At 39.0% G+C, this 27,625-nt stretch overlaps 1 protein-coding gene across 2 annotated transcripts in view; it reads right to left on the bottom strand.

The window, feature by feature from the left end:
- The window catches only part of Tnpo3 (transportin 3), a 91,549-nt gene that overhangs the window by 54,963 nt on the left and 8,961 nt on the right, over window positions 1–27,625 (bottom strand). The window contains exons 2-5 of one of the 2 annotated variants that reach the window (XM_090333272.1): window positions 26,254–26,407; window positions 19,675–19,875; window positions 17,565–17,638; window positions 14,054–14,210 (exon numbers count right to left, since the gene is read on the bottom strand). In XM_090333272.1, the coding sequence (XP_090189398.1) occupies window positions 14,054–14,210; window positions 17,565–17,638; window positions 19,675–19,797 (354 nt within the window). In that variant the 5' untranslated portion in view covers window positions 19,798–19,875; window positions 26,254–26,407. The remainder of the gene's footprint in view (window positions 1–14,053; window positions 14,211–17,564; window positions 17,639–19,674; window positions 19,876–26,253; window positions 26,408–27,625) is intronic. The other variant, XM_090333271.1, reaches the window with a different exon arrangement.

A 27,625-nucleotide genomic window follows, 5' to 3' on the forward strand; every position in this document is an offset into this window, starting at 1 on the left:
ATTTCCATTACCATGTCCCAAGTTAAGCAAGTTTTTTAAAAACGTTTTTTCTTTCTGCCATTCCCGCAAATGCTCCAGGCAAGACATACCCCCTTCCCCCACTTATCTCATGACCAAAGGGAAAGAAAAGAACATCGAGACCCAGCACAAGGGATACAACTCTGGGTATTAATCACAAGCCATTGAGAAAGTACCCAATCCAACATTCACCCATCCCACCCAGTCATGCCTAAACATAACACATACATTTGTGCACCCTGTTGGGGGTGGGTGTTTGGTTGCTTTTTGGTTTGTTTGTTTGTTTTTTTAATCTTTTTTGGTGGCGGAGGGCACCATAGGGAAGTTAGGACATATATCCCCATCTGCTATGGTGCAGATCTACAAACTGTTGAATATCTTGCTCATAGCTACTGAGCATCAACTTGTAATGGACAAGGCATAGCTTCCATGATGAGAATCCTAAGTCCCCTTACCTGATGATGCCACACCAATGGTGGAACCAATTGGGACTGTAAGACAGATGCAAGAAATACCAGGATAAATCATTATTGGAAGTGCATCCTCGCAGGACTCTGTAGGGAGTGCCCAAGCAGAGGAGCCTAAATAAGATCCAAACAAAAGGCTAGTAAGGACCCTTCTGAATTTTGAGACATTTATCAGGTTTACAGGAAATACACAGATTCTGACCCAGGGCCTCTAAGAACCTACATATAGTTAATATAACTTTTGGCGGGGAGGGCTGTACTGGGGCTTGACCTCAGAGCCTAGTTGCTGTTCCTGAGCTTTTGTGCTCAAGGCTGAGATCTGAAGATCCAGAGTAGCTGGATTTACAAGTATGAGCCAATGCCCAGCTTAATAGGACCTTTATTAGAATGAGTGCTCTGGCATTTAGAAAATTTTAATAGGTGGAAAGAACAATTAGCATAAATTGTTCACAATTTGGTCACTGCTTCAAGGAACAACAGAAATGGGAACCAATTCAAAGAAAGTGGGTCCAAAAAAAAAAAAAAAAAGGCTAACACTGGTAGCATACACTTGTAATTCTAGCTACTCAGGGGTTTGCAATCTGAAGATTACAATCTAAGCTAATGTGGGTAGAAAAGTCCATGAGACTCTTATCTCTAGTTAATCACCAAAAAGCTAGAAATGGAAACTGTGACTCAAGTAGTAGAATAACAGCTTTGAGAGTAAAAGCTCAGGGACTATACCTAGGCCCTAAATTCAAGCCCCAGTACCAAAACAGCACCCAGGCTTTAAGTTCAAGCTAAACCAAACCAAATAAACAACCAAAAAAGATGACAACGACTAACCCAAAAGGACACTGGAGGATTTACCCTTCCCCAAAAAAGACCAAAAAAAAAAAAAAAAAAAAAAAAAAGAAGACCTGAGATCAAATGGCCTTCAGAAGGTCTGATGAGTTCTAGAGCCAAAGACTTGGATGATAAATGACCAAACCCAAGGCTTCAAATTAAATATGGCATCTACCATCAAAATAGCTCGGTAAGAACCCTGGGAAACACTGAGAGTGGGACCACAATTAATTGACAACCTACTAGATAACATCACTTAGTAACATTACCATTGTCATGGTAGAGATAATAGCATAAGTCCAAGAACAGCCCATGCTACTTACTGTTTCTGGAATATAAATTAGGATAACAAACTCTGAGATACCACTTTCTGTCCATGTTAGATTGTCTTATTCCTAGACAAGATTTACTATGTAACTTAAATACTCAAATAAACTTTCCACATAGAGAGCAACAGCTCCACCTGTAGGTACCTCCTGAGAAAGTCGGCTGCCTACCAACACTAAAATCCTGCAGACTGAGTTTGGTTGTCTATAAAAATGTAGACTTAACCTGACCAGTCTATTCAGACTAGGATTTATTTACTAATGGCAGCAACTTTATGAACAATGGCCAACAGTGGGTTGCATATACAGTAGTCACTAGACAGTAGATAAGAAAGCAGCTATTCCCAGAAATTGGTCCAAAGACCGATCATTGTAATGAGATCCTACATCTCTCATACAAACGATAAAACATACTAGTTCAAAATATGCTTTAATGATGGTACACTGATGGAGACATGGGAAAAAGAGGACTCAATGACAGGGAACAAAGTCATTGAATATGCTTCAGAAATCTAAGCTCTAATACAAAGCTATGGTTGAACCTAAGTAGGTTGTAATTATGCATTGTCCTGTCCACCAAATACTGGATATATAAGTGCTGGTGGGAATCAGGTTGCTGACAAGGCAGCCAGTGCCAAATATAAAAGAGTCCTTGACACCCAACTATATTTAGATCTATATAAACCTCAGTATACTAATGGAGTTTGGTTTGGGGACAATACCTCAATACAGAACAAAAACTCTCAGGGGAGGCTAGCAGTGTAGCCTAGTGATAGAGTCCTCACCTAGCATGCACGAAGTCCTTGGTACCACATATTCAGAAAAGCTGGAAGTGGCACTGTGGCTCAAGTAGCAGAGCACTAGCCTTGAGCAAAAGTGTCCAAGGACACTGCCCAAGCCCCAAGTTAAAGCCCCAGGACTGGGGAGTAGGGAGAGGGGAGGAGAAGGGAGGAACCTCTCAGGGGCTTACATTTTTGCATAGGTCACTGAACTCAGCCACTGGTAAAACATCTATCTGCATGAAGGTATACATTATGGTTATGATATACTCAAAATTTACCTCACCTTATTTGTAGGGACCTAATTACAATAATGACACAATAGAGGACTTAAAAACAACCTCTTATTTGACCAGAATAACACTAAAGGAAAGAAAACCTTTAGAAAGGGGAACAGAATACATAGGAGAATATCCCTTTGAAGACTAGAAAGTAGACTTCATTCAAGATGCCAAACTACTGGAAACTTTAAATATCTGTTAATATTGCTCATCTATAACTGACACCTTTTACAGATGATTGAAGGCTCTCCTACTCAAAAACATCAAAGTAATAAAGATTTTGCTAAAAGAGATGATTCAAAGATATAGATTCCCATCTTCAATTCAGAATGACAATATACCTTCCTTTGTGGCTAAAGTTATTCAACAAGTAAAGTCTTAGACATAAAATAGAATCTACATGTATCATAGACATCTCAATCCATTAAAACAACTGAAAAGATAAATCATATGTTTAAAAAAAACAACTCTTATCAAACTGTGCCAAAAAACTCACTTAGAATGGGAAAAGTACTGCCAACTGCCATTCTTCAAATATATTTGGGCTCTAGTAATAAGTTGAACCTTTCTTCTATGGAACAGTACATGAGAGCCCCTTATTTGCCTCTAGATTAAGAATATATACATGTAAATCAAATACTAACTACTGACACAAGTTTGCTTCTTCCAGATTACCATCTCAGCTAGAAATACCCATCCTTTTTTTTTTCCCTTGCCAGTCATGGAGCTTGAACTCAGGAACTAAACAATGTCCTTGGACTTTCCTCAAGGTTAGTGCTCCACCACTTGAGCCACAGCACCACTTCCAGCTTTTCTAAGTATGTGATACCAAGGAATTGAACCCAGCTCTTTGTGCATGCTAGGCAAGCACTCTATCACTAGGTCAAATTTCCAGCCCCCCATCCACCCTTTTAAAACAAGAAATTGGGTGCTTCAAAAAATCTGGAAGGAGCAAGGCCCTAAATAACTCACATTTTGGAAACTATCTGGAATCAAGCTGTAGATACACCTCATATGGGTAAAAAGTGTCTTAACAAGAACTGGAATCATGGCTGAAGTGATAAAGCACCAGCCTATAGTGAAAAAGCCAAGCAAGACCAAAAGGCCCTGACTTCAAGCCCCAGTATATACATACATGTACACATATGTACATACACATGTACATACGCGCGTGCACACACACACAACAACATATACATCCAGCAGAGGCAACTCCACCAATCAGAAAACCTGTGGGACAGCCAGTCACTACAGACCTGATTTCTAATCAAAGGAATGACATAACTTTCTAAGTCTATTATTTGTCTTTGTAGCCCCCTACAGGATAGAAAGATAAGTCACTGTTCTGTATTACTCAAACACTGGCTTCTTCAATGCAAACGATCAGCTCACAGGGCAAACTCTCTGAAGCTCTTTTCTAGAGTAATGATTCACCCAGAATTATGCCAGATGGCTTGAGTCTCATTTTGTCTTCTCTCTTTTTGCCCAGTGATATGTGGCTGCTCACCAAAACTTATCCTAAATTCTATTATAGCTAAATAGCTAATGCAACTGCCTAATCCCTTTCCAATCTGTAAAACTAGTGCTGGGTAATCAAATGGCTCTGAACTATTTTCTGCCTGAACAAAGGGAAATGTGCTATTGCTAATATGTCTTCTTGTACCTGTATCCTTACTTTCAGGTAAAAGCTAACACAGAAAAATATTAGACAAGCCAGGCACAGTGGCTCATGCTTGTAATCCTAGCTACTCAGGAAGTAGAAATTGGAGGATTATTGTTTGAGGCCAGACTGGGCATAAAGTTAGAGAAACTCCATCTCAACAATTGGTGGATGTAATGCTACTTGCATTTCATCACAGCTTCAAGAGGATGCACAAATGGGAAGATTGCAGCTCAGGCTGGCCTAAGCATAAAAGCAAAACCTTATCTCAAGAAATAACTAACGAAGCTGGGCACTGGTAGCTGGCCCCTGTAATCTGAGCTACTTAGGAGGCTGAGATCTAAGGGTCATGTTTCAAAGCCAGCCCAAACACTAAAGTGCACAAGACTCTTATCTCCAATTAACCACCAGGGGAAAAAAAAAGGTACTGTGACTAAGGTGGCAGAGTGCTAGCCTTGAGCTAAAGAGCTCAGGCAAGGACAGCACCCTGGCCCAAAGTTCAAACCCCGCAATTGACCTACAAAATAAGTAAATAAATAACTAAAAGGGCCTGTAGAATTGCGCAAGTGGTAGAGTACATGTCTAGCAAGTACAAGGACATGATTCAAACTTCTATTGACACCTAAAATAAGATGAGACTGATAGCAGGAGTAAGACTGATTGGAATATATTGTCAGCACATGTGGGAATGTAACAACCCCCTCACCACATAACTAATGTAAGTGGAAGGTGTATGTGTGTGTGTGGGGGGGGGGTGATTAGGCAGCAGGCAAACCAAGTAAGTTAACAATAATATTGAGCTCCCAAGACATTCTACGTCCAAGTTTCTGTTATCAAGAGAGGTAACTTGTCATAGTGTCTAAAGAGAACAGTCTTCTTCAACTTAATAGCCCTCTGATAATCTCATCTGACAAAGTGCTTGAAAGGGATGTCCATTCTCAAAACCTCATAATCACACATCACTATGCTTAAACCTCAACAAGTTGCAGAGGACAGATACCCAGAGAAGCAAGCAACTTACACACAAAGAAAATTGTTAAACAGTGCTAATTTTATGAGGTAAGTTGAGGTTATAATATCCTGTGTAAAGGAAGGAGGAAATAGTTATGTAAGAGACTGTTCATAAAGGTTTAAAAGATAAAAGTAAACTGCATGAATAGGTGATTTAGACTTCTTTGAAACCATCTCTCCTTGCAGTGACTCTTGTTCTTAATCCATGCCTATCCCCCTCTTAGAGTGGTCCCTATGACCTAAAAAAGAAAACAATTCAAGATCTGTTTACAGATGGGTATGTATGCAATGCTGGTACCACCTGAAGTGAATAGCTGAGATGTTATTAAAGGCCCACACAGGAGCTTTAGGTGAAGGACCCCTCAGATGACGAAGAAAAATTTTCCTAATAGGCAAACTCCAACCAGCCTATTTGATTGTCTATCATGTCTGAATGAGAGATAGCTGCAACTATGACCAACTAATAAACTGTAGTTTATTAACTAGTAACAGTTGGCTAAATGGTGAGGCACCAGGAAACAAAGTGAAGATTACTAACAAGTAAGTATGAAGAAATAGTTTATGAATGGAACTCTCTGAATGGGAAGATTATGGAATATTTATACCTACTGCTCATACCTATACTAAAGGAGATCTAATACAAAGGAATTTCTCAGTTATCAGACAGACAAATGATAAACTGATGTCAGTCTGTGACATCATTCAGTGCTTGCTCACTGGCTTGTGACCAGAGTGGTTACAGTGGCATGGATAGAGATTATACATGGACTATAAGTATACCAAGGCAAACCATACTGCCAAATGTCTATCTGACATTTAAAGATCAATGCTGAGTCCCTTAATGGGTACCATTCCACTTGGGGACCAGGTTGATTATACTGAACTTCAGTCATGAAGGACAGAGAATTGCCTTTACAGTAGTGAACTCATATTCTAGATAACAATTTGCCTTTCTTGCTTAAAAGAGCTTAAAGAAAACTTCACCCATCCTTATAGTAGCTGATTAAAGGATTAACACCAAAGTATATCAAAAGTACCACTATGTCCAGTTATTGAGAAGGTGGAGACAAGAGGATTGCCAGTTTCTTTTCTTCCTTTTTTTTTTTTTTGCTGTTGTGAGACTAGGACTCAAACTTAGTACCTAACACTTTGTTCAATGGCTGCAGCTTTACCAAGAGCGCCATGTTTCCAACCCAGAATTGCCAGGTTCAGGTCAGCCTCGGCAAAATTAGTGCAACCTTACCTCAAAACAAAAAGGGTGAGGGACATGGGTTAAGTGTTAGAATAATTGCCTAGCATATGCAAGGCCATAGCTTCAATTCCCAGTACAGGGGTGTTAAAAGAGGAGTGAGCTGGAGATGAGACTATAGTCTGAATATGGGGTTTCTATGATCTAAAGCCACGAGAAGAATTTAATCTACAGGAAAGGTTAATCTGAAATCCAGAGAATTTGGGGGGGAACTGCTATCTAATTCTGCACGCATGCATTCAACACTAAAGAGTAATAGAAAAGTATGCAAACAACATCAATAACAAAAAGCAGGATGATTGAGGGCTAAGATTCTTTGCGAATAGAAATTTGATTACTAATGGGTGCCAGTAGCTTGTTCCTACACAGGAGACTGAGATTTGAAGGTTCCAATTTAAAGCTAGACTAGGTAGGAAAAGACCAGGAGACTCTTACCTCCCATAAACTAGCCCCTCCCTGCAAAAAAAAATGGAAGTGGAGCTGTGGTTCAAGTGGTAGAGCACAAACCTTGAGCACAAAAGCTTAGGGACAGTAGGAGTTGTTGGCTCACGCCTGCTGAGCACTAGCCTTGAGCAAAACAAGGCTCAGGGTATGAGTTAAAGCCCTCCAACTGGTACCAAAACAATGAGTCTCTTGACCAAGTAAGAACTATGACCATAAAAAGTTCTTATCCATGCATAAAGATGAAATGTGTTGTAGTATAAAAACATACACATCATTCCCTAGGACCCAGCCATACCATTCCTAGGCATCTACCCTGAGCAACATGAACCAGGATATAACATGGACATATGCATATCTGTGCTGCACTATTCACAATAGCCAACCCAGATGCCTCACTACAGATGAATGGATCCAAAAAATATGGTACCTATACACAGAAACTATAAAATAATGGCATTCACAGGGAAACAGATGGAACTAGGACAAATCATGTTGAGAATACATGCCAGGATCAGAAAGACAAATTACACATGGTTTCCTTGACATGTGGGTGTTAGATTTAAAATGTTAACGAGGAGCCAGGAGTTTGGCCTAGTGGTAGAGAGCTTGCCTAACATGCACGAAGACCTGGGTTCAATTCCTCAGTACCACCTACATGGACAGTGCTTAGACCATGAGTTCAAGCCCTGGGACTGGCAAAAAAAAATTTTTTTAATTTAAAAAATGAAAATGTATTTGTGAGTGATAAGGGGCCTTGGACACCACGTAGTCTCACACCAATATCATGGAAAGGATAGAATTGATATTTAGCCTTTTATGTAACAGTTTATGTCCCAAATCAAGATTTAATGTTTATCATGTTCTAAAATTGAAAAGTCACTAATGTTTGCAAAGCAACTACATTTTGCAATTTAAATGATGCAAATCATTGAGAGTAAACTGGAATAAAATTTAAATACTTATCATTGCCAGAAGGAAGTGTTATGATTTATACAAATGTAAAACTTTTCATGTATGTGTCAAGTTCAAGCACAATATAAAAGGAAGCACTGTAAGTGTTTGTTTTTGGCTTCAAATAATCACAACATAATGACACTGGGAGGCTCATTACAAATCTATATGATCTTTTATTTTATAGCTAATGAAAAGAAGACACAGTGAGGCTGAGACATCTATCCAAGATCATATTGCTGATTAATTGCTGTGAATAGATTAGAATGCTGTAATATGTAATGTGATCACATAAGATGGTGATCTATTATGCTATGTGGTTAGAAAGTATATTTTATAGAACCAAAATAATATGTAAAACCATCAGCTTTGTCATAGATTTGAAGGTGTACTCTTATTAGAAGAAAAAATATTTCCTGGAAAAATTAACTCCTAATGGAAGATTTTATATGTGCTATTTTGACAAAATTTATTGTGTTAGCTGCAATTCTTTTACATGGTGTAATTGTAATGCCTCTGTATATCACCTTTACAATAAAAATTTAAAAATTAAAAAAAAATGAAAATGTAACGAGACATAGCAAAGTAAACAGGACTCAAGACATACATACACAGTGAGACCAAGAGGACAGTCTCAGGAGAAAAACACAAAATTATAATACCCAAGTACCCCTTCATATGTACATGAAATATACAGAGTGAAAAGTACCCCCAAAGATAAGACAACAAAGGACCTCCTCTTAATTTGTCCTACTGTTTTTAGATGACTCTGTATTTTTTACCTCATACATGGTACAAACAGGTGCACATCCAAAGGAAGATGGGAGGGCACCGAAACAGCAGAAAGCCAGTGAAAAAGTAGGGCCCATCAGTTGCACTAGACATCGATGAAAGTGAACTAAGCAACTCAAGGGCAGCAAGGGGAGGGAGGAAATGGCAGAGAAAGAGGAACATCTGAAACTAAATAACAGGAAAGAAATGTACACATAATCAGATCAGGAAGACATTTTTTTTCTTTTCGGCTTGTCCTATGGCTTGAACTCAAGGCTTGGGCACTGTCCTTGGGCTTTCTCAAGGCTAGTGTTCCAACACTTGAACCATCACTTCCAAACAACTTTTTTTATCATCAGATTCATGAAGTACTCTTTCTCCAGCACTCTCAGTGAATAACAAGCAGCAGCTTCCCCTGGGTATTCTGAAACTTAAAGCATTTTTCTTTTTAATCTACTTTATTGTTATTACAGAGGTGATACACAGAGGGTTACAGTTACATGTATCAGGTAGTAAGTACATTTCCTTTAGTACAGTGTCATCTGTTCCATTCTTTCCCATTCCCTCCCTCCTATCTCCACCCAAGAGTCGTATAGTTCACTTTCATTAATGTCCAGTGCACTCCACTGCTGCACTTTTTAATCCTTGTTTCCCTTGGTTTCTGTGCCCTACCATTAAGCATTTTTGCAGAACTATTTGATAAGACATTTCAATAATTTTTGTAGGCTTCCTGAAAAGCAGATTGCTGGCAAACTCAAGAGTGTAGAATTTTAGCAACATGCAACACAGTGACTACTTTACCATTCAGTAAGCCATGGCCCTGGTATAAAAGACTCTTCCTTGGAGTCTATCTTGACCCAATACCCACCATCTTATTTCTGTATTCTTGACATTACCTTTCTTCTTTTTCGCCAATCCTGGGGCTTGAACTCAGGACCTGGGTGCTATCCCTAGCCTCTTTGTGGTCAAGGCTAGTACTCTACCACCTGAACCACAGCACCACTTCCAGCTTTTTCTGGGTAATTTATTGGAGATGACAGTCTCACAGCCTTCCCTGCTTGGGCAGGCTTTGAACCATCATCCTCAAATCTAAGCCTCGTGAGAAGCTAGGATTACAGACATGAATCCCTGGCATCCGGCTTCTCTTTAATTTTTACTAGACAATCTCTCATTGTTACAGTTCTCATTATAGTTAATAATTTTTCATATATAAGCACTCAACAAAAACCCTAAGTCTACACTACAAATAACTAAGTCACACCAAAAAAGTAACATCTGATACAGCTTTAAAACTTTATCTTATACCTGGGAAATTGTAAATAAACATTCTTCCTATCTTTCTAATAGGAAAGAAAGAATACCAACTAAGCCATATGGATACTAAGACAAATATAGAATGCCTGAGTAAAATATTATTTTGAAATTATAGTTTTCACGAAATTAAGGTAAAAATTGTCAACTAGAATTTAAAACATCCAAGTAAATTAAAAACTGAATAGTTACAAAATATCAAGCTACAACTATACAAATTATACAAAAATGGGAATTATACAAATGGAATTATACAAAAGGAAAAGAAACTTTGGTGGTTTTTTTTTGGCCAGTCCTGGGCTTCAACTCAGGGCCTGAGCACTGGCCTTGAGTTTTCTCAAGGCTAGTGCTCTACCACTTGAGCCACAGCTCCACTTCCAGCTTTTTCTATGTATGTGATAACCGAGGAATTGAACCCAGGTCTTCATGCATATGAGGCAAGCACTCTACCACTAGGTCAAACTCCTGGCCCCAAAAGGAAAAGAAATTTTTAAAAGGGGAATACTCAAAGTCAGGTGCCAGTGGCTCATGCCTACAAACCTAGCCTGCCACTCAGGAGGTTCTGATCTGAGAATTATGGTTCTAAGAACTCAGGACCTAGGCCCTGTCTCTGAGCTTCTTTTTTCTTTTTGCCAGTCCTGGGCTTGAGCTCAGGGCCTGAGCACTTTTCTTGGACTTTCTCAAGGCTAGAGCTCTACCACTTGAGCCTCAGCACCACTTCCGGTTTTTTTCTATATGTGGTACCTAGGAATCGAACCCAGGTCTTCGTGCATGCTAGGCAAGCACTTTAACCACTAGGCCAAACTCCCAGCCCATCTGAGCTTCTTTACTAAAATCTAGCACTCTATCATTTGAGCCATAGCTTTATTTCTGGGTTGTGTTTTTTGCTTTTTATTTTTTTTCTTCCTCCTAGTGGTTAATTAGAGGTAAGAGTATCATGGACTTTCTGCCCAGAGTGGCTTCAAAACATCATCTTCAGATCTTCAGCCTCCTGAGTAGTTAAAACTACATGCATTAGCTACCAGCGTCAAACTTGTTTTCTCTCTCTTTTTTTTTTTTCATTCTTTAGTAGTAAAGTTTAAATTGAAGTCTTCACATTTCCTAGACAGGTGTTCTAGTGTAAGTCACATCTCCATACATATGATATTATATAAAATTTTATTTTAGCCAAAACTATTCAACATTTTAAAACTAATCCACCAGGCCTCTCGGTTTTTCTCGATTCTGGGAAAGAATTAAATCATGAAGAAAATATCTGAGTGATTATTCTCATTTAGCTAAAGATGGTGTACAGTTATTACGATTATCAATGAAGAGTAAAGGATGCATTATATATGATGGATGCTTTGTGACAGTAAAAGCTAATGCTTTCAAGGAATCCTCACCAAGAAGACAGCTTTGGATATAATTCCAAACAGAAAAAAATAAAGGTAAGAGAAGCATTTCTGAGAAAGGAAGGAGAGCTATGACTATAGAACCAAAACAAAGGCACTATTCTCCACCGGATGGTTTGTAATAATTCTAAATGATTTTTTTATTGGAGGAACAGTGATACTAGAGTTTAAACTAAGTGCCTTTTGCTTGCTAAGCAGGTATTCTAACACTAAGCCTTACCTCCAGTGCAGACTTTCGTTTCTCAAAACTTGTTTATATAACTTGAATAGTAACTTCAATTTTTTCAGTCCTGATATTTGCTTATTGTTTTGATAGGCAATCACTTCCTGTCTGGGCCATGAACCAACTATTTTAGGGTTCCTGTCCTTGCTGAACAACAGATATGTGTAATTCTTTCCAGCTTCTCCCCATGGATAGGCAATTTCATAGACCTTTCTACATAGGCTGGCCTGGAACAATGATCCTCTCAATCTCAACCATGTAGCTTAGGATGATAGACAAACAACACTGAGCCCAGCTATGGATTGAGAAAAGGTTTTTCAAACTTTTCTGTATGGACTGATTTGAAACTATGATATTTACATTCTCAGCTTCCCAAGTAGCTAGGATTACAAGCATAAATTATGAGCACCTGGCTGAAAGGTATTTTAAAATCAACTGAGGAAATGTAAACATGTTCTGAAAGATAAAAACATGTTCAAAAGGAGAGATGTTTATAAAGGACATACATTTCAGGGTTAACCGTAGTTATTGATATGAAATGCCTATAGTTGCAGCAATCCAGGAGGCTGAGGCAAGAGGATCACTTAAGCTCAAGAGTTCTTTACAATAACAAACCTAGGAAACATATTGAGAACCAATCTCAAAGAAGAAAGAAGTTGCCAGGAGTTGATAGCTCACGCCTACAATCCTAGCTACTCAAGAAGCTGAGACCTGAGGATTGTGGTTCAGAGTCAACCTGGGCAGAAAAGTCTGTGAGATTCTTATCTATAGTTAACCACTAGAAAACCAGAAGTGGAGCTGTGATTCCAAGTGGTCAAGCACTATCCTTGAGTAAAAGAGCTCAGAGATAGCCCAGGCCCTGAGTTCAAGCCCCATGACTGACCCAAGAGAGCGAGAGGAGAACAAGGGGGAGGGAGGAGTGAAAGAGCAAGAGAGAAGTTATAGCTCAGTGTTAAAGCACTTATCCAGTACAGGAGGCCCTGGGTTCAGTTCCCAATACTATAAAATAAAATACACATAAACAGGATGTGATATCAAAGTAGTTCGAATACAATTGCTTTATATATTTTTTTAAATTTTCTACAATTCTATTCTGTTACAATAAAAGAGCAATCTAAAAACTAAATATACATTTCACTTAAAATAACTTCCATTTCAACACTAAACTGAACATAATTTAATCAATTTTGTTTTTTCACACAAAAAGATATGTTGCAGACACACTGAACAATCTCTGAAAAATAATCTACCCTAACCATATTACTGAGAAAGTTAAGCTAGACTATAAAGATCTAAAAATAGGTTGGGCTATGAGTATAGAAAGATAAGACTGTTCACTGAGCATGTATAAAGCCATAGCATCAATCTCCACAACAAAAAGGGACAGTGCCCAGGCCCAGAGTTCAAGTCCCACAACAGACCAAAAAAAAAAGAAAGTTATCAGCTAATGTACAACATTAGTCAGACAATGACTTCCCTATATCAAAATTTCAATGTATTGCAGAGTGATGACTGCTCATGCCTATAACCCTAGCTACTCAAAAGCTGAGATCTAGACGGCCCGGTGGGCCCAATGGCTCATGCCTAAAATCCTAGCTACTCAAGAAGCTGAGATCTGAGGTTCAAAGCCAGCCCTAGCACAAAAGGACCTGAGACTCTTATCTCCAATTAACTTCTAGAAAACAGGAAATGGGACTTCATTCAAGGGTAGGGCCGTAGCCTTGAGCTGAAGAGCTCAGGAATAGTGCCCAGGCTGAATTCAAGCCCCAAGACCCACACACACAAAAAAAAAAAAAAAAAAAAAAAAAAAAAATCTGATACCTGAGGATTGTGGTTCAAAGCCAGACTGAGCAGGAAAGTCCACGAAATTTTTATCTCCAATTAACCACTAGAAAATCAAAAGTAAAACTATGGCTCAAAATAGTAGAACACTAGTCATGAACAGAAAACCTCAGGGTCAGCATCCAGGCTATGAGTTCAAGCTGCCTCAACCTATCAAAAAAAAAATTCAATGTGTCTTTATGAGAGGATCACATATCAGCTGGCATGAATTACTAGATGAATAAGATCAGAAGCCTAAGTTAAAATTTAGAATTAATGGTAAATCTAAGCCTATTTATTGTTATAGAATGAGAGATACCAGAAACCTCATAGGATTATGAAGAAGTAAAAACCTTGAAAACAGCTTATGCTATCAAGTATTGTATAACTGCCAGTTTATTATCACTGCTAAATTTTGCAAAAAAAAAAAAAAAAAAAAAAGATATTATACAAAAAATCCAAATGAATTACATAATAATCACCATGGTTTTCTGCCCACACCAACTGGGTATTTCAACTTACCAACAAAGATACTACTGTGCTAGAGTAGAAGGCCAAGTCTTCTATAATTTCTGTGCGCCGGTTCGCTCCAATCCGTAATGAACGACTGTGTACTTCTTCAGGTAACACTGTAAGGATCTCCAGCAAAAAAGGCAGAGAAGTTACATCATTGCTATATCTAGAAAAGAAAGGGGAAAGGATATATATATCCTAAGTTATTAAGAGCCAGAAAACATAATCTCAAAGATACCAGTCACAGTCTAGCCCATGAGAAAAACAGCACTCCCACTATGGTTAAGAACAAGAGAAAAAATATACAGAGAGAGACAGAGAGAGACAGAGAGAGACAGAGAGAGAGAGAGAGAGAGAGAGAGAGAGAGAGAGAGAGAGAGAGAGAGAGAGAGAGAGAGAGAGAGAGAGAGAGTGTGTGTGTGTGTGTGTGTGTGTATGTGTGGATTTAGGGTCTGGGCACGAACTATCCCTTAGCTTTTTCACTCAAGGACAGAAGTCTACCACTTGAGCCACAGGTTCACTTCGAGCCTTTTAGTGATTAACTTGAGATTGGCCTCCAGAAAAGTCCAGGGACTTTCCTGCCTAGACAAGCTTCAAACTGGAATCCTCAGTTTTCAGGCTCCTTAGTGGCTAGGATGACAGGTATGAGCCACTGCTGGTGCACAGGAATAATACTTACTCTACAGGTGTAATCTTTTAGAATAGTATCTAGAAATTTCTTTCAATTAAAATTTCAAGTCACTTAACAATTTTACTTTCACAAAATATTTATGCAAAAAAGTTAAGATATTATAGAGATTCCATTCGTGAACACTTGTTTGTTAAACATGTCATTTGAAATATGATGTAAAAATCAATGTTAATAAATTATTTAATAATTTTAAAAAGTAAAGATATGTACTACAGTACTTTTATAAATGCAAAATTATGAAAAACATAAATGTCCTCCATTATTAAGTAGAATTACAAAGGTTACAGATACTCAGTGGATCATAGCTGTAGTCATTAGTAATGAAAGTGACATCTGTGTATGAAAAGGTGATCACCAGGGTATCAGTGTGTGAGAAGTAATGCACCTAACTATCTGGCAAATATAACAGTAACTACTCTATACATTACAATAAATTTTTTTTAAAAAAGTGACCATCATGTTTTAAGTTAAAAAAAAAAAAATGTATATGAAGCCAGGCACGGTGGCTCACATCTGTTATCCTAGCTACTCAGGAGGTTGAGATCTGAAGATCAAGGTTCAAGGCCAGACTGGGCACAAAAGCCCATGAGACTCCTATCTCCAATTAACCACCCAAATCCAGAAGTGGTGCTGTGGCTCATGGGGTAGAATGCTAGCCTTGAGCTGAAGAGCTCAGGGACAGCGCCCAGGCCCAGAGTTCAAGCCCACAACTGACAAAATAAATAAGTAAACAGATAAATAAAAATATCTGCATTTGTTTGTTTCAAAACAATAAAGAAGCTGTGGTGGCTCACGCCTGTAATCCTAGCTACTCAGGAGGCTGAGATCTGAGGATCAAGGTTCAAAGCCAGCCTGGGCATAAAAGGACCTGAGACTCTTATCTCCAATTAACCTCTAGAAAACAGGAAGTGGGGCTTGGCTCAAAGGTAGGGCAGTAGCATAGAGCTGAAAAGCTCAGGGACAGCGCCCAGGCTGAGATCAAGCTCCACAACCCACAAAAAAATAAAGAAAGAAAGGAAAATAAAGAAAAATCCAGGGGGATTTTTAACCAGTTATTAACAATGTTTATATATAATGTATAAGAAAAAGGAGGATGGTGTTTTCTTTGAACTGAAATTTCTACACCGAGAAATTTTCCGAGAAGCTTGTTTTTGTGTTGTTTTTTTGTCAGTCGTGGAGCTTGAACTCTGGGCCTGGGCGCTGTCCCTGAGCTCTTCATCTCAAGGCTACCACCCTACCCCTTGAGCCATGGTGCCAGCCACTTCCAGTTTTCTGGTGATCAACTGGAGTTAAGTCTCACAGACCTTTTAGTGCCCATGCTGGGTAGGCTGGCTTTGAACTGCGATCCTCAGATTGCAGTTCAAGCCCAGATAGCTTGTGGTTTTTGCTTTTAATAAAAAATTTTCCTAAAAATAAATTTTTGGGGGCTGGGAGGTTGGCCTAATGGTAGAGTGCTTGCCTAGTATGCACAAAGACTCAGGTTCGATTCCTCCGTACCACATACATAGAAAAAAGCCAGAAGTGATGCTGAGGCTCAAGTAGTAGAGCTCTAGCCTTGAGAAAATCCAAGAACAGTGCTCAGGGTCTGAGCCCAAGCACAGGACTGGCAAAAAATAAAATAATAATTATTCATGGCTGTGCCTGGTGGCTCACGCCTGTAATCCTAGCTAGTTAGGAGGCTAAGGATGGCGGTTCAAAGCCAGGGTGGACACAAAAGTTCAAGAGACTTTAATTTCCAATTAACCACTAGAAAATTGGAAGTGGTGCTGAGGCTCAAGGAGTAGGGTGGTAGCCTTGAGCTGAAAAGCTCAGGGACAATGCCCAGGCCCAGAGTTCAAGTCCTGCAATCAAAAAAAAATTATTCATATAAGTATTTTAAACTATAATCTATTTGGAAATTTTTTAAAAGGCCACCAGGGCCAGGAGGTTGGCCTAGTGGTAGCATGCTTACCTAGCATGCACAAAGATCTGTGCATGGGCTCAGTCAAAAAAAAAAAAGATACCTAGTTTGGTTAAAAAAAAAAAAAAAAGCAATTTTCCAGCTAGAAAACAGTAATTCACAGATCTAATCCTAACTACTCAAGAGGCTGAGATCTGAGGATCATGGTATGAAACCAGCCCAGGACAAGTCTGAGGCTCTTATCTCCAATTAACTTGCAAAAAGCCAGGAGAGCATCAACATTGAGTGAAAAAGCTGAGGGACATTACCCAGGGACAGTATTCAAGCCTTATAGTACTAGCACAATATATAAATTAATTCCCAACCAGATGCCAAGTGAAAACAAGTAAATATTAAGGTTATCTGGGATGGAGGAGAAAACACAGCACTACAGTATTTGCATAGCATAGTGTCCTGGGTTAAGTTTTTCCTTGTGAATATTCATAAGGAAATTCTTCGTATAAAATGTCAGGCTCTGTATACCTGAAAAGAATAGTTTCTATGACAGACACAAAATAAACCCCAACAAGACCCTACAATTTAACATAATCTTTGATAAAATGATAGTTTTACAAAATTTCTGCCCGTTAGGAGGTAATGAAAGCCTTTGTTATTGTTGATTTAAGAGGGGAGAGAGGGGAAAGTGTATATAATTAAATTGTGAGGTCTTTTTTTAATATCTTACATGATGTATTTCTTCTATTATCCTACATGATGTACTTCTGTAGTATTTCTATAGTAAGTGATTTTCTTTAACAAAAGTTAGTAATATATGGCTATATGTTAACAGGTTAGGAAAATAATTAGATGTATAGCTATGCTATCAAATGTCTCTGTGTAGCTTAGTGGTAATTTTCAGTTCTAATATACTTCCAACAGAAATAACTTACTTTTCCACCAATGTTTGTACACAACCTTTCCAGGAAGACATCTGTAGGGCAAGGTCTGCTATTGCTAAAGCCAGCTGAATAAGAAGAAAGAGTGAATAAACCAACAGAACACATAAACAAAAACAGGATTCCACCAATGCTACCTGGAAATGAACTGAATTTCTTCCAAACAGTATGACAATTAAGACTGTCTTGTCCCTTACCTTTTTCTTACCCCTAGCTCTACAACTATCTCCCATCTAGGTTACTTACCAATTGTTGTTGGTTGAAGAGTAATTTTTTTAAACGGAAAGCAAAAAAATATAATAATAATCAAAATAAAAATAAACCACCGGGGTGCCGGGAGTTTGGCCTAGTGGTAGAGTGCTTGCTTATCTTATCATGCATGAAGACCAGGGTTCAATTCCTCGGTACCACATACATAGAAAAAAAGCCAGAAATGGTGCTGTGGCTCAAGTGGTAGAGCTCTAGCCTTGAAAAAGCCCAAGGACAGTGCTCAGACCCTGAGTTCAGGCCCCAGAACTGACAAAAAAAAAAAAAATATATATATATATATATATATATGTAAATAAAATAAATAGAAAAAAAAAAAGAAATAAACCACCAGGCATGGTGGCTCATGCCTATAATCCTAGCTACTCAGGAGGCTGGGATCTGAGGATTGTGGTTCAAAACCAGCCTGGGCACTAAAGATCTTAAGACTCTTATCTCCAATTAACCACTAGAAAACTGGAAAATGGCACTGTGGCTCAAGGGGAAAGTGGTAGGTAGCCTTGAGCTGAAGAGCTCAGGGACAGCATCTAGGCCCAGAGTTCAAGCACCACAATCCATCAAAAAAAATAAATAAAATATCTTTATTTTTTTGGTGGTACTAGAGTTTAAGCTCAGAGAGACTCATACTTGCAAAGTAGGTAAGTGCTCTATCACTTAAGCTATGTCCCCAGCTCTTTTTGCTTCAGTTATTTTTCAAGGTCTTACATTCTTGTTGGCCTGGGCCATCCCACACCAAGTGTTTTCCTATTTTTAATTTTTGTCCAAGATTGGAACTCAAATTTAGTACCTGATGCTTTCACTCACTGGCTGACACTCTACCATGCCTCCAGCCCCCCTATTCTAGACCATGATAGCTGACAGGCATGAGCCACAATGCCAAACCCCAATATTTACTTTTATTTGCCACTAGTACAGAATTTGAAAAGATAAATTATACTTTACTAAGGTCAAAGCTATTGACAAAGTCAAACCTATGATTCAGTCCTGAAATAATGAATTATAATTTCTCTTTTCTATCTTTCATCCTGAAAGCTTAATGCAAAAGACTCCTCTACAAGGACATTTCTATGCCAGGCAGAGAACACATGTATACATTTACAGAGGCTTCCTGTTGTCCTTTCTAATACATTTATTTCCATGTTTAAAGAAGGAAAGATCCTTGTTCTGGTTCACTGCTTTATATTAGCCAATCTGCTCAGACAGATTTTTTTTTAACAAAGTAACTACATAGACTGCTGACTTAATATAATACAAAAATTTGTTGTCATCTGCAGTTTGAATAGTAGAGGCTTAGAGACTATATACATCTCAGTGAAAAAATATATTGACCTCCCTACCTTTCAGTCTTTTGAGGTTAGTTTGAAACCTAATAAGTACTTTTTCTCCACTTAATGAGCTTTGATCACTCTGAGAATTAATCTCTTTTTCATATAGGAATATCTATTTCATATTGATCTCAGCAGGCTTACATTTCAATCTTTAGTAAAACATAAAGCAGCAGAAAAGTGTTGGTACAGGGGCTTGAACTCAGGGCCTTAGAATTTTTCACTCAAGGCCAGTGTGGCTCCTTTCACTGGAGCCACATTTACACTTTTGGCTTTTTGCTAGTTAACTAAAAGAAAGAGTCTCTCCAATTTCTCTGCCCAGGCTGGCTTCAAACTGAAATCCTCAGATCTCAACCTCCTCAGTAGCTAAGATTACAGGTATGAGCCACTACTAACTCACTTTTTAAAACACTTTCAAGAATAGCACAACGTGTCTTTGACAATCTTATATGACCTTGCAATGTTAATCCAAATAAAGATGATAAATTCAGATGGTGAAATACACGATTTACCTGTGTTACAATGACAGGTGACAAATCTTTCAAGTTCTGGATATGGGTTAGCAATGAGTCCCGTAAAGAGGCATGAGAATCTGTAGGGAGCTCATAAAATGAGGTCTGAATCTTCATTTTCATGGTCTGTGCAGCAAAATAGCATGATTCCACATCCTGTCGGATCTGTAATAATTGGTCAGAAATCTCCCATGCATGGACCTGAAAGTAAATCAGAGGTATCTTAAAGAATATTTCTTTTCTAACTAAGTATTTTTTTTTCTTTTGGTCAGTTGTGGAACTTGAATTCTGTGCCGGTAACCCTGAGCTCTTCAGCTCAAGGCTGCCCTACTCCTTGAGCAACAGTGCCACTTCCAGTTTTCTAGTGGTTAATTGGAGCTAAAAGTCTCATGAACTTTAGTGCCTGGGCTGGCTTTGAACCATGATTCTAAGATCTCAGCTTCCTGAGTAGCTAGGAATACAGGCGTGAGCCACCGTGCCCAGCTTAAGTAAATTTAATGACACACAACTTCATTATATAAGTAGACTAAAATACAATGGAGAAAAAAATCTGACAAGCAAAATTACCTGATTAAGCCAATATACCAAATTACAGTGTTATAGAGGCCCTATCCAACTAATGTCTTGCATAATGTGACTCACTTTACTGAAGGCCTGAGAACCTGCTATTGAATCAAACACATAATCTTGAAGGATAGAAACATGAAGCGCAGGGGGAAGGCAGGAAGAAAAATACTCCAAAAGTTTTTATTAAAACAAACATGCTACTATGTAACTTCTAGCCATATCTCTTCTAACCACAGATGTTTCTACTTTTTCCCCACTTAAATAAGCTTTGTTCATCCTGAGAACCAAGTTTGGTACATGTTATATTATACCTTAAAAAAAGCACATTTATTACATCTTGGTCTCAATAGTCATACATTTCAATCTTTTTACTTCATAAAATAACAGAGAAGATATCTTAATTCAAGTAAGTATTTCACAGACTATTGTTATTTTCTTTTCACACAAGTCTTATTAGATAAGAAAAATAACTACAGTCTATGAAGTAGAAATTAGTCTTGTCAAGGGGGCTGGGAATGTGGCTTAGTGGTAGAGTGCTTGCCTAGCATGCACAAAGCCCCAAGTTAGATTACTCAGTACCACATAAACAGAAAAAGCCTCAAGTGGTGCTGTGGCTCAAGTGGTAGAGTGCTAGTCTCGAGTACAGAGAGCCTAGGGATGAAGCTCAGTGACTGAGTACAAGCCCCTGGATAGGCAAAAAATACCTCCACCCCCCACTCCCTGCCCAAATACTAATAGATGTTCTTCAGGCAGAAGGAAAATAATCCAGGATGTAAGTATAACAAACAAGAAAGAACAAAGAGCAATGTAAAAGCTACGTATGTGTATAAATTTCAATAAACATTGATTATATAAAGCAATAATGAAAGAACATTACTCTCAAATTAACAATACACAAAAGCTAATCAATTACAAAGTAATAATTAGCACTCATCAGTTGTATAAGAAGATTTCATTGTGACATTTCCACACAAGTATAACAATGTATCCTAATCAGCCTCATACCTTCAACTACTTCTTATCCCCTTCCCTTTTCTTAAAACAATTTCAACATAGGGACAGGGGGTTTGACCTAGTGGTATAGTGTTTGCTTAGCATGCATGAAGACCTGGGTTTGATTCCTCAGTACCACATACCTACATAGAAAAAAAGTGAAAGTGGTATTGTGGCTAAAGGGGTAAAGCACTAACCTTAAGGAAAGCCCAAGTTTAAGCCCTGAGTTCAAGCCCCAGGACTGGCAAAAAAAAAAAAAAAATCTCAACATGGTTCACTGTTCTATTTTCATACATGGAAACAATTTTGACCATAGTCATCCTCCCCGCTCCTTTTTCTCCTCCAACTAGAACACTTGCTAACCGAACCTGTTTTACTTTATCAGGCACAAACTAATTTCTTAAAAAGCATCAGAAAGCCATGGTCCCAGGATAACCAAATAAAGTAAAATGTAAAGACAGATCACTCCATGGAAAGTACTGGCTAATGTACAGCAGAAAGAAAGGGACTCAGAGCACTACACAATAAGACAATAAAACCTCAACTGAAAGTCAGAGTGATAATGGTTCACACCTATAATCCTAGCTACTCAGGAGGCTGAGGTATAAGGATCATGGTTCAAAGTCAGCAGAGGCAGGAAAGGTTTTAAGACTCTTATCTCCAATTAACCTCCAGAAAATAAGTGGTACTGTGGCTCACTTGGTAGTGTTAGCCTTGCACAAGGGTAGCATCCAGTTCAAGCCCCAGACCTGACTCCCTCCCAGCCCCACACACATATGCACACACACAAACACGATGTACCATCAGAAAATAAAATCAAAACCAAAATAAGATGTCACTTCACGGGGCCGGTAGCGTCCTAGTGGTAGAGTGCTTGCCTCGCATGCAAGAAGACCCGGGTTCGATTCCTTGATACCACATACATGGGAAAAAGCCAGAAGTGGTGCTGAGGCTCAAGTGGTAGAGCTCTAGCCTTGAGAAAGTCTAAGGAGAGTGCTCAGGTCCTGAGCTCAATCCCAGGAAGGCAAAAAAAAAAAAAAAATTAAAATTTTATATATATATATATATATCACTTCATATTCACCAGGAATGCTATAATGAAGATAGACAAGAAGTACTGATGAAGGTATAGGAAGACATGAATTCATATATCACTGATGTAAAATGGTATGGCTGTTTTGGGAAGTAGGATGACTTCCTTCCTTCCTCCCTCCCTCCCTCCTTTTTTTTTTGGGGGGGGGTTGTATGGCTTGAATTCTGGGCCTGGGTGCTGTCCCTGAGCTCTTCAGCTAGCACTCTACCACATTGAGCCTCAGTGTCCCACATCCAGCTTTCTGGTGGTTAACTAAAGATAAAAGTCTCATGGATTTGTACCTGGGCTGGCTTTGAACTGTGATCCTCAGATCTCGGACTCCTGAGTAGCTAGGATTATAGGCATGAGTCACCAGCATCTAGCTGGGATGGCTCACTCTCGCACTCCCTGTGGGGGGGAGGAAGGACGGGGGTGGCGGGGGTCATGGGGCTTGAACTCTGGGCCTGGGCACTGTCCTTGAGCTCTCCAGCTATAGGCCACTTCCTTACTGCTGGGCCTGGGCATAGTCTCTGAGCTCTTCAGCTCAAGGCTACCTCCCTACTCCTTGGAGGCATGAGCCACCACGCCTGGCAATGGCTCTTTCTTGAAAGGTTAAAACCAGAGTTATGATATGACCTAGAAAATCCACAACTATATAGAAACGTTTATTTCAGATCTATAACATTGCAAAAATGGAAATACTTCAACTATTCACAAATAAATGAATAATATGTAGTATGTAAATAGGATGGAAGGCCAAGAGCTTGGCCTAGTGGTAGAGTGCTTGCCTAGCATGCATGAAGACCCGGGTTTGATTCCTTGGTACTACATATATACAAAAAGCTAGAAGTGGTGCTATGGTTCAAGTGGTAGAGTGATAGCCTGGAGAAAAAGCAGCTCAAGGACAATACTCAGGCCCTGAGTTCAAGCCCCAGGATTGGCAAAAAAAAATAAAATACACACACACACACACACACACACACACACACACACACACACACACATATATAATGGACTCTTATTCAGCCAGAAAAAGGAATAAAATCAGCTATGGATATAGCTTAGTAGTACAAAGCTTATCTAGTACATTCAATACCTCTGGGGCTTGATCCCTATTACTGAGGGGTGTGAGAACGAAGTGACACATACTACAGCATGTACTAACCTTGAAAACATCATACTATAAGAAAGAAGTCAATCACAAAGTATCACAAATTATACAATTCCATCTATGTGAAATGTCCAGAATAGGCAAACCTTTACAGAGACAAGGCAGATTTCTTTTTTTTAATGTCTATTTTCAGGAGTTCATTTTAATAAATATGATTTTACATGATGAGATGCACATAGGCATCGTGCCTTTGTGTTCCCCTGACAAAGCACATTTCTTAGGAGTGGATGCAAGGAAGGAGAAGCAGGTCCAAGTATGGTGTGGTTTTTTTTTTTAATTATTTTTATTTTAGAGTGCTGAAATTGCTCTAAATTTCACTGTGAAGGTACATGCATATTCCATGAATACTTCGAAAACTTCTACACTTCAAATGGATAAGCTGTAGTTTTAAGAATTTCACTAGAATTTCTTTTCAACAGGTAATCTATGGTGATAATAAGTTACAAGAACAGTTTTGGGGGAAGCAAAAAATGACTTACTGGGAAGAGGTATCAGCAAGCAATCTACTGAATTAAGTTAGATGCTATTATTAATCACTTACATAAGTTAAAACAAAAACCAGGTGCTGGTATTTCACGCTTATAATCCTGGCTACTCGCAAAGCCAGATCTAAGGATCTTAGGCAAAAAAAGATCTGGTCAAAAAGCCAGAGTAGAGCTATGGATCGAGTGATGGAGTATTAGCTTTGAGCACAAAAACTCAGGGAGAGGCCAGGCCCTAAATTCAAACCTAGGACTGACACTTAAAAGGCCGGGAGTTTGGCCTGGTAGTAGAGTGCTTGCCTAGCATACATGAAGACCTGGGTTCAATTCCTCAGCACCACATACATAGAAAAGCCAGAAGTGGTGTGGTGGCTCAAGTGGTAAAGCACTAGCCTTGAGGAAAAAGCCCAAGGACAGTGGTCAGGCCCCGAGTCAAGCCCCAGGACTGTTTCCCCCTCCCCCCCAAAAAAAGCTATACACTTACGATTGTGCCCAGAACACATTATCTTTGGATTTAAAAAATGTTTCTTTATAAACAGAAAGTGAATGAGACTATATGCCATTACTTCTACACAGCCTACCAGTTAGTATATGAGATATACACACTACAGAAAACTCTTTCAGATAGTCATGATGGGGCAGAGGGGAGGCAGGGGCTTAATGGTAGAGTATTTTTCTAGCATCCCAAAGACCTGTGTTCAATCTCTAGTACTTGAAGAAGAAAAAGAGCTAATATGGGAAGCACTGAATACATACAATGATAAAAGTTAGCAAACACAAATCGTAATTATTGATTTTACAGAGTAAACCAAAGTTTAGTTTGAATTATTCTCTAATAACATAAATCTAACTCAACCAACTTAGAAAAGATACCTAGCAAAAGTTCTTTTTTATTTTGGTCAATCATGGGGCTTGAACTCTGGTCCTGTACACTGTCCCTGAGCTCCTCAGCTCTAGGCTAGAGCTCTACTGCCTGAGCCACAGTGCCACGACCAGTTGTCTTTGCCTGGTTTGACTTTAATCCTCAGATCTCAGCCTCCAGAGTAGCTAGGATTATAGGTGTGAGCCACCAGGGGCCAGCTAGAGTAAGTTCTTTCACCTTTCTATCATAATACCCTTAACTCTTAGTAAAACTGTTAAACTCTGTAGTGTAATCAGTATAGTCTTTGTCCACATTTTCCAAGAGATTGAAAACATTTTTCAAAGCTTAGATAAAAAGATAAAATATGCTAAAACTTAATTATCTCTGTATATTCCAAAAGCACAGTAAAATCCTTTGGCCATAACAGGCACTTTACAAAGTACTTATTAAAAATAATGACACAAAACAAAAAAGGGGGGGTTATGCATGGTGACTCACACCTGTAATCACTACTTGGGAGACTGAGATCTGGAGAACAATGGTTTGAAGCCAGCCAGAACAAAGTCATGACAAAATTCCATCTCAACAAGGGAATTAGGCTTGGTGGCTCACATCTATCATCCCAGCTACAAGATAGGCATAAAGAGAATCAAGTAAGGACAGATGGTCCAAAACAGCTGAGCAAAGAGCAAGAACCTACCTAAAACATAACTAAAGCAAAAAGGGCTGGAAGCATAGCCAGGTGGTAAAGCATCAACCTAGCAAATGGTAAGCACAAGGTCCTAAGTTCAAACTCCAATACTATTAGGCAATTAATCAAGCAAATTATTCATGATGAAACTACCAACACTAAATGTTAAAAAGTTACAATTTATCATTCTTTATTTTGAATTCAAAGTGAAGATATAGTTTAAGAATTGCTGACATCCAGGAAAGTGTCACTGTGGCTCAAGTGATAAAGTGATAGCCTTGAGCTGAAGAGCTCAGGGACAGCGCTCTGGCCCAGAGTTCAAGCCTCATGATCGACCAGGGAGGGGGAAAAAAAAAAAAGAATTGCTGACACACAAAAAATAAAAAGTAATCTTGCTTTGGTGATTGAGTCAAAGAAAATAGGGCCAGGAGTGTAGCCTAGTGGTAGTGTCCTTGCCTAGTATGCACAAAGCCTTGGGTTCAATTCCTTGGTACCACATATACAGAAAAAGCAGTGCTGTGGTTCAAATAGTAGAATGCTAGCTGTGAGAAAGCAAGAACAGTGCCCAGGCCCTGAGTTCAAGCCCCAGGACTCCCCCCTTCAAAAAAAAAAATCCTAATAACCTTGACACAATAGTGCATTGCTCACCATTCCTCCCCTCTGCTAAACTCCAGAAACAAAGAGAAGAAAGACTAAAGGAAGGAAAAAAGATTCTTTACAAGGAGAGAATAAAGCACTTACACTTTATAGGACTTTCTAGCCACAGATGTCAGGTGCTACCCACTGAAATCCAGGCTTGGACTAAGCACATTTCAAAGGACCATCTCAACCGAAGCCTGGGGCTTAGTCAGCAGGAGGAAGCTGCAGCTCCCACTAGCAGCTCATTTCAAAGAGGCTGCAACGAGAACATTTTCCATTTAAACATCTAATTCCAGTCTGCCAGTTCACAAAGCAGTAGATCAGAGATTCCTGTCAGTCTTTTCTTTTCAAAAGATTTATCTATGGTTAATGGTTATGTGATGCACAGGGCAGGTTATGTCCTCCAAATCCTTTCCGAAACATGCTGTAAATCCTTCATTAGCACTTGTTCCTTTTTCTTCTTTAATGGTGTTCTGTTACTCTATGACTCCAAAATTTCTAAAACTGCCAAATCAACCAAAATCACCGACCAGGCCTCAACAACCCAAGTACACCCAGAGAGAGAGGGAGTTACTAGCTGTCAAGAATTAGATTAGAGCTGCTAGTTTATACTACTCAAAAACTCCTTAGGTGCCCAGAGTGTGGCCTAGTAGTAGAGTGGTTGCCTACCATGCACAAAGCCCTGGGTTCGATTCCTAGGTACCACATACACAGAAAAAAAGCCAGAGTGATGCTGTGACTCAAATGGTAGAGCACTAGCCTTGAGAAAGTTCAAGGATAGCACTTAGTCCCAGAGTTCAAGCCCCAGAACCGGCAAAAACAAAACAAAACAAAACAACAACAACAACAAAAAAAAACCTCCTTAAATTACACAGAAATTAGTTAAAATACATCTCAGAGGACAGGAGAGTTCAGGCAAACAGAGCAACAGAAACTTTGGACTAAATATTCAATGAGAAACAAAAAGCAACATAAAAGTATCAGGTTGTAGCAATTTTAAACTTATAAATGATACATCTATTATAGTACACAATGGGTAAAGGCTATTTCAATATAAATAGAACTTATAAAAAGGAAAGTATATACCAAACAAAATTATTTTTGACACATGTTCTTCAACCTGATATAGAACTAAAAAGCTGACTTTTCAGCCAGGAGGGTAGCCTAGTGGTAGTATGCCTGCCTAGCATGCGCAAAGCCCAGAGTTTGGTTTCCTGGAACCACATTCTCAGCAAAAGCCAGAAGTGGCACTGTGACTCAAGTGGCAGAGCGCTAGCCTTGAGCAAAAAGTGTCCAAGAAGGACAGTGCCCAGTCCCTGAGTTCAAGTCCTAGGACTAGCCAAAAAAAAAAAAATTACTTTCCTAAATGAAGAAAAAGAAAAACAAAGCCAGACACAATGGCTCGCCACTTGTAATCCTAGCTACTCAGGAGGCTGAGATCTGAGGATCACAGTTCAAAGCCAGCCTGGGTACT

Source organism: Megascapheus bottae, chromosome 5 (assembly GCF_031878675.1).
Source record: "Megascapheus bottae isolate mThoBot1 chromosome 5, mThoBot2.hap1, whole genome shotgun sequence".
In the NCBI taxonomy this organism is placed as follows: Eukaryota; Metazoa; Chordata; class Mammalia; order Rodentia; family Geomyidae; genus Megascapheus; species Megascapheus bottae.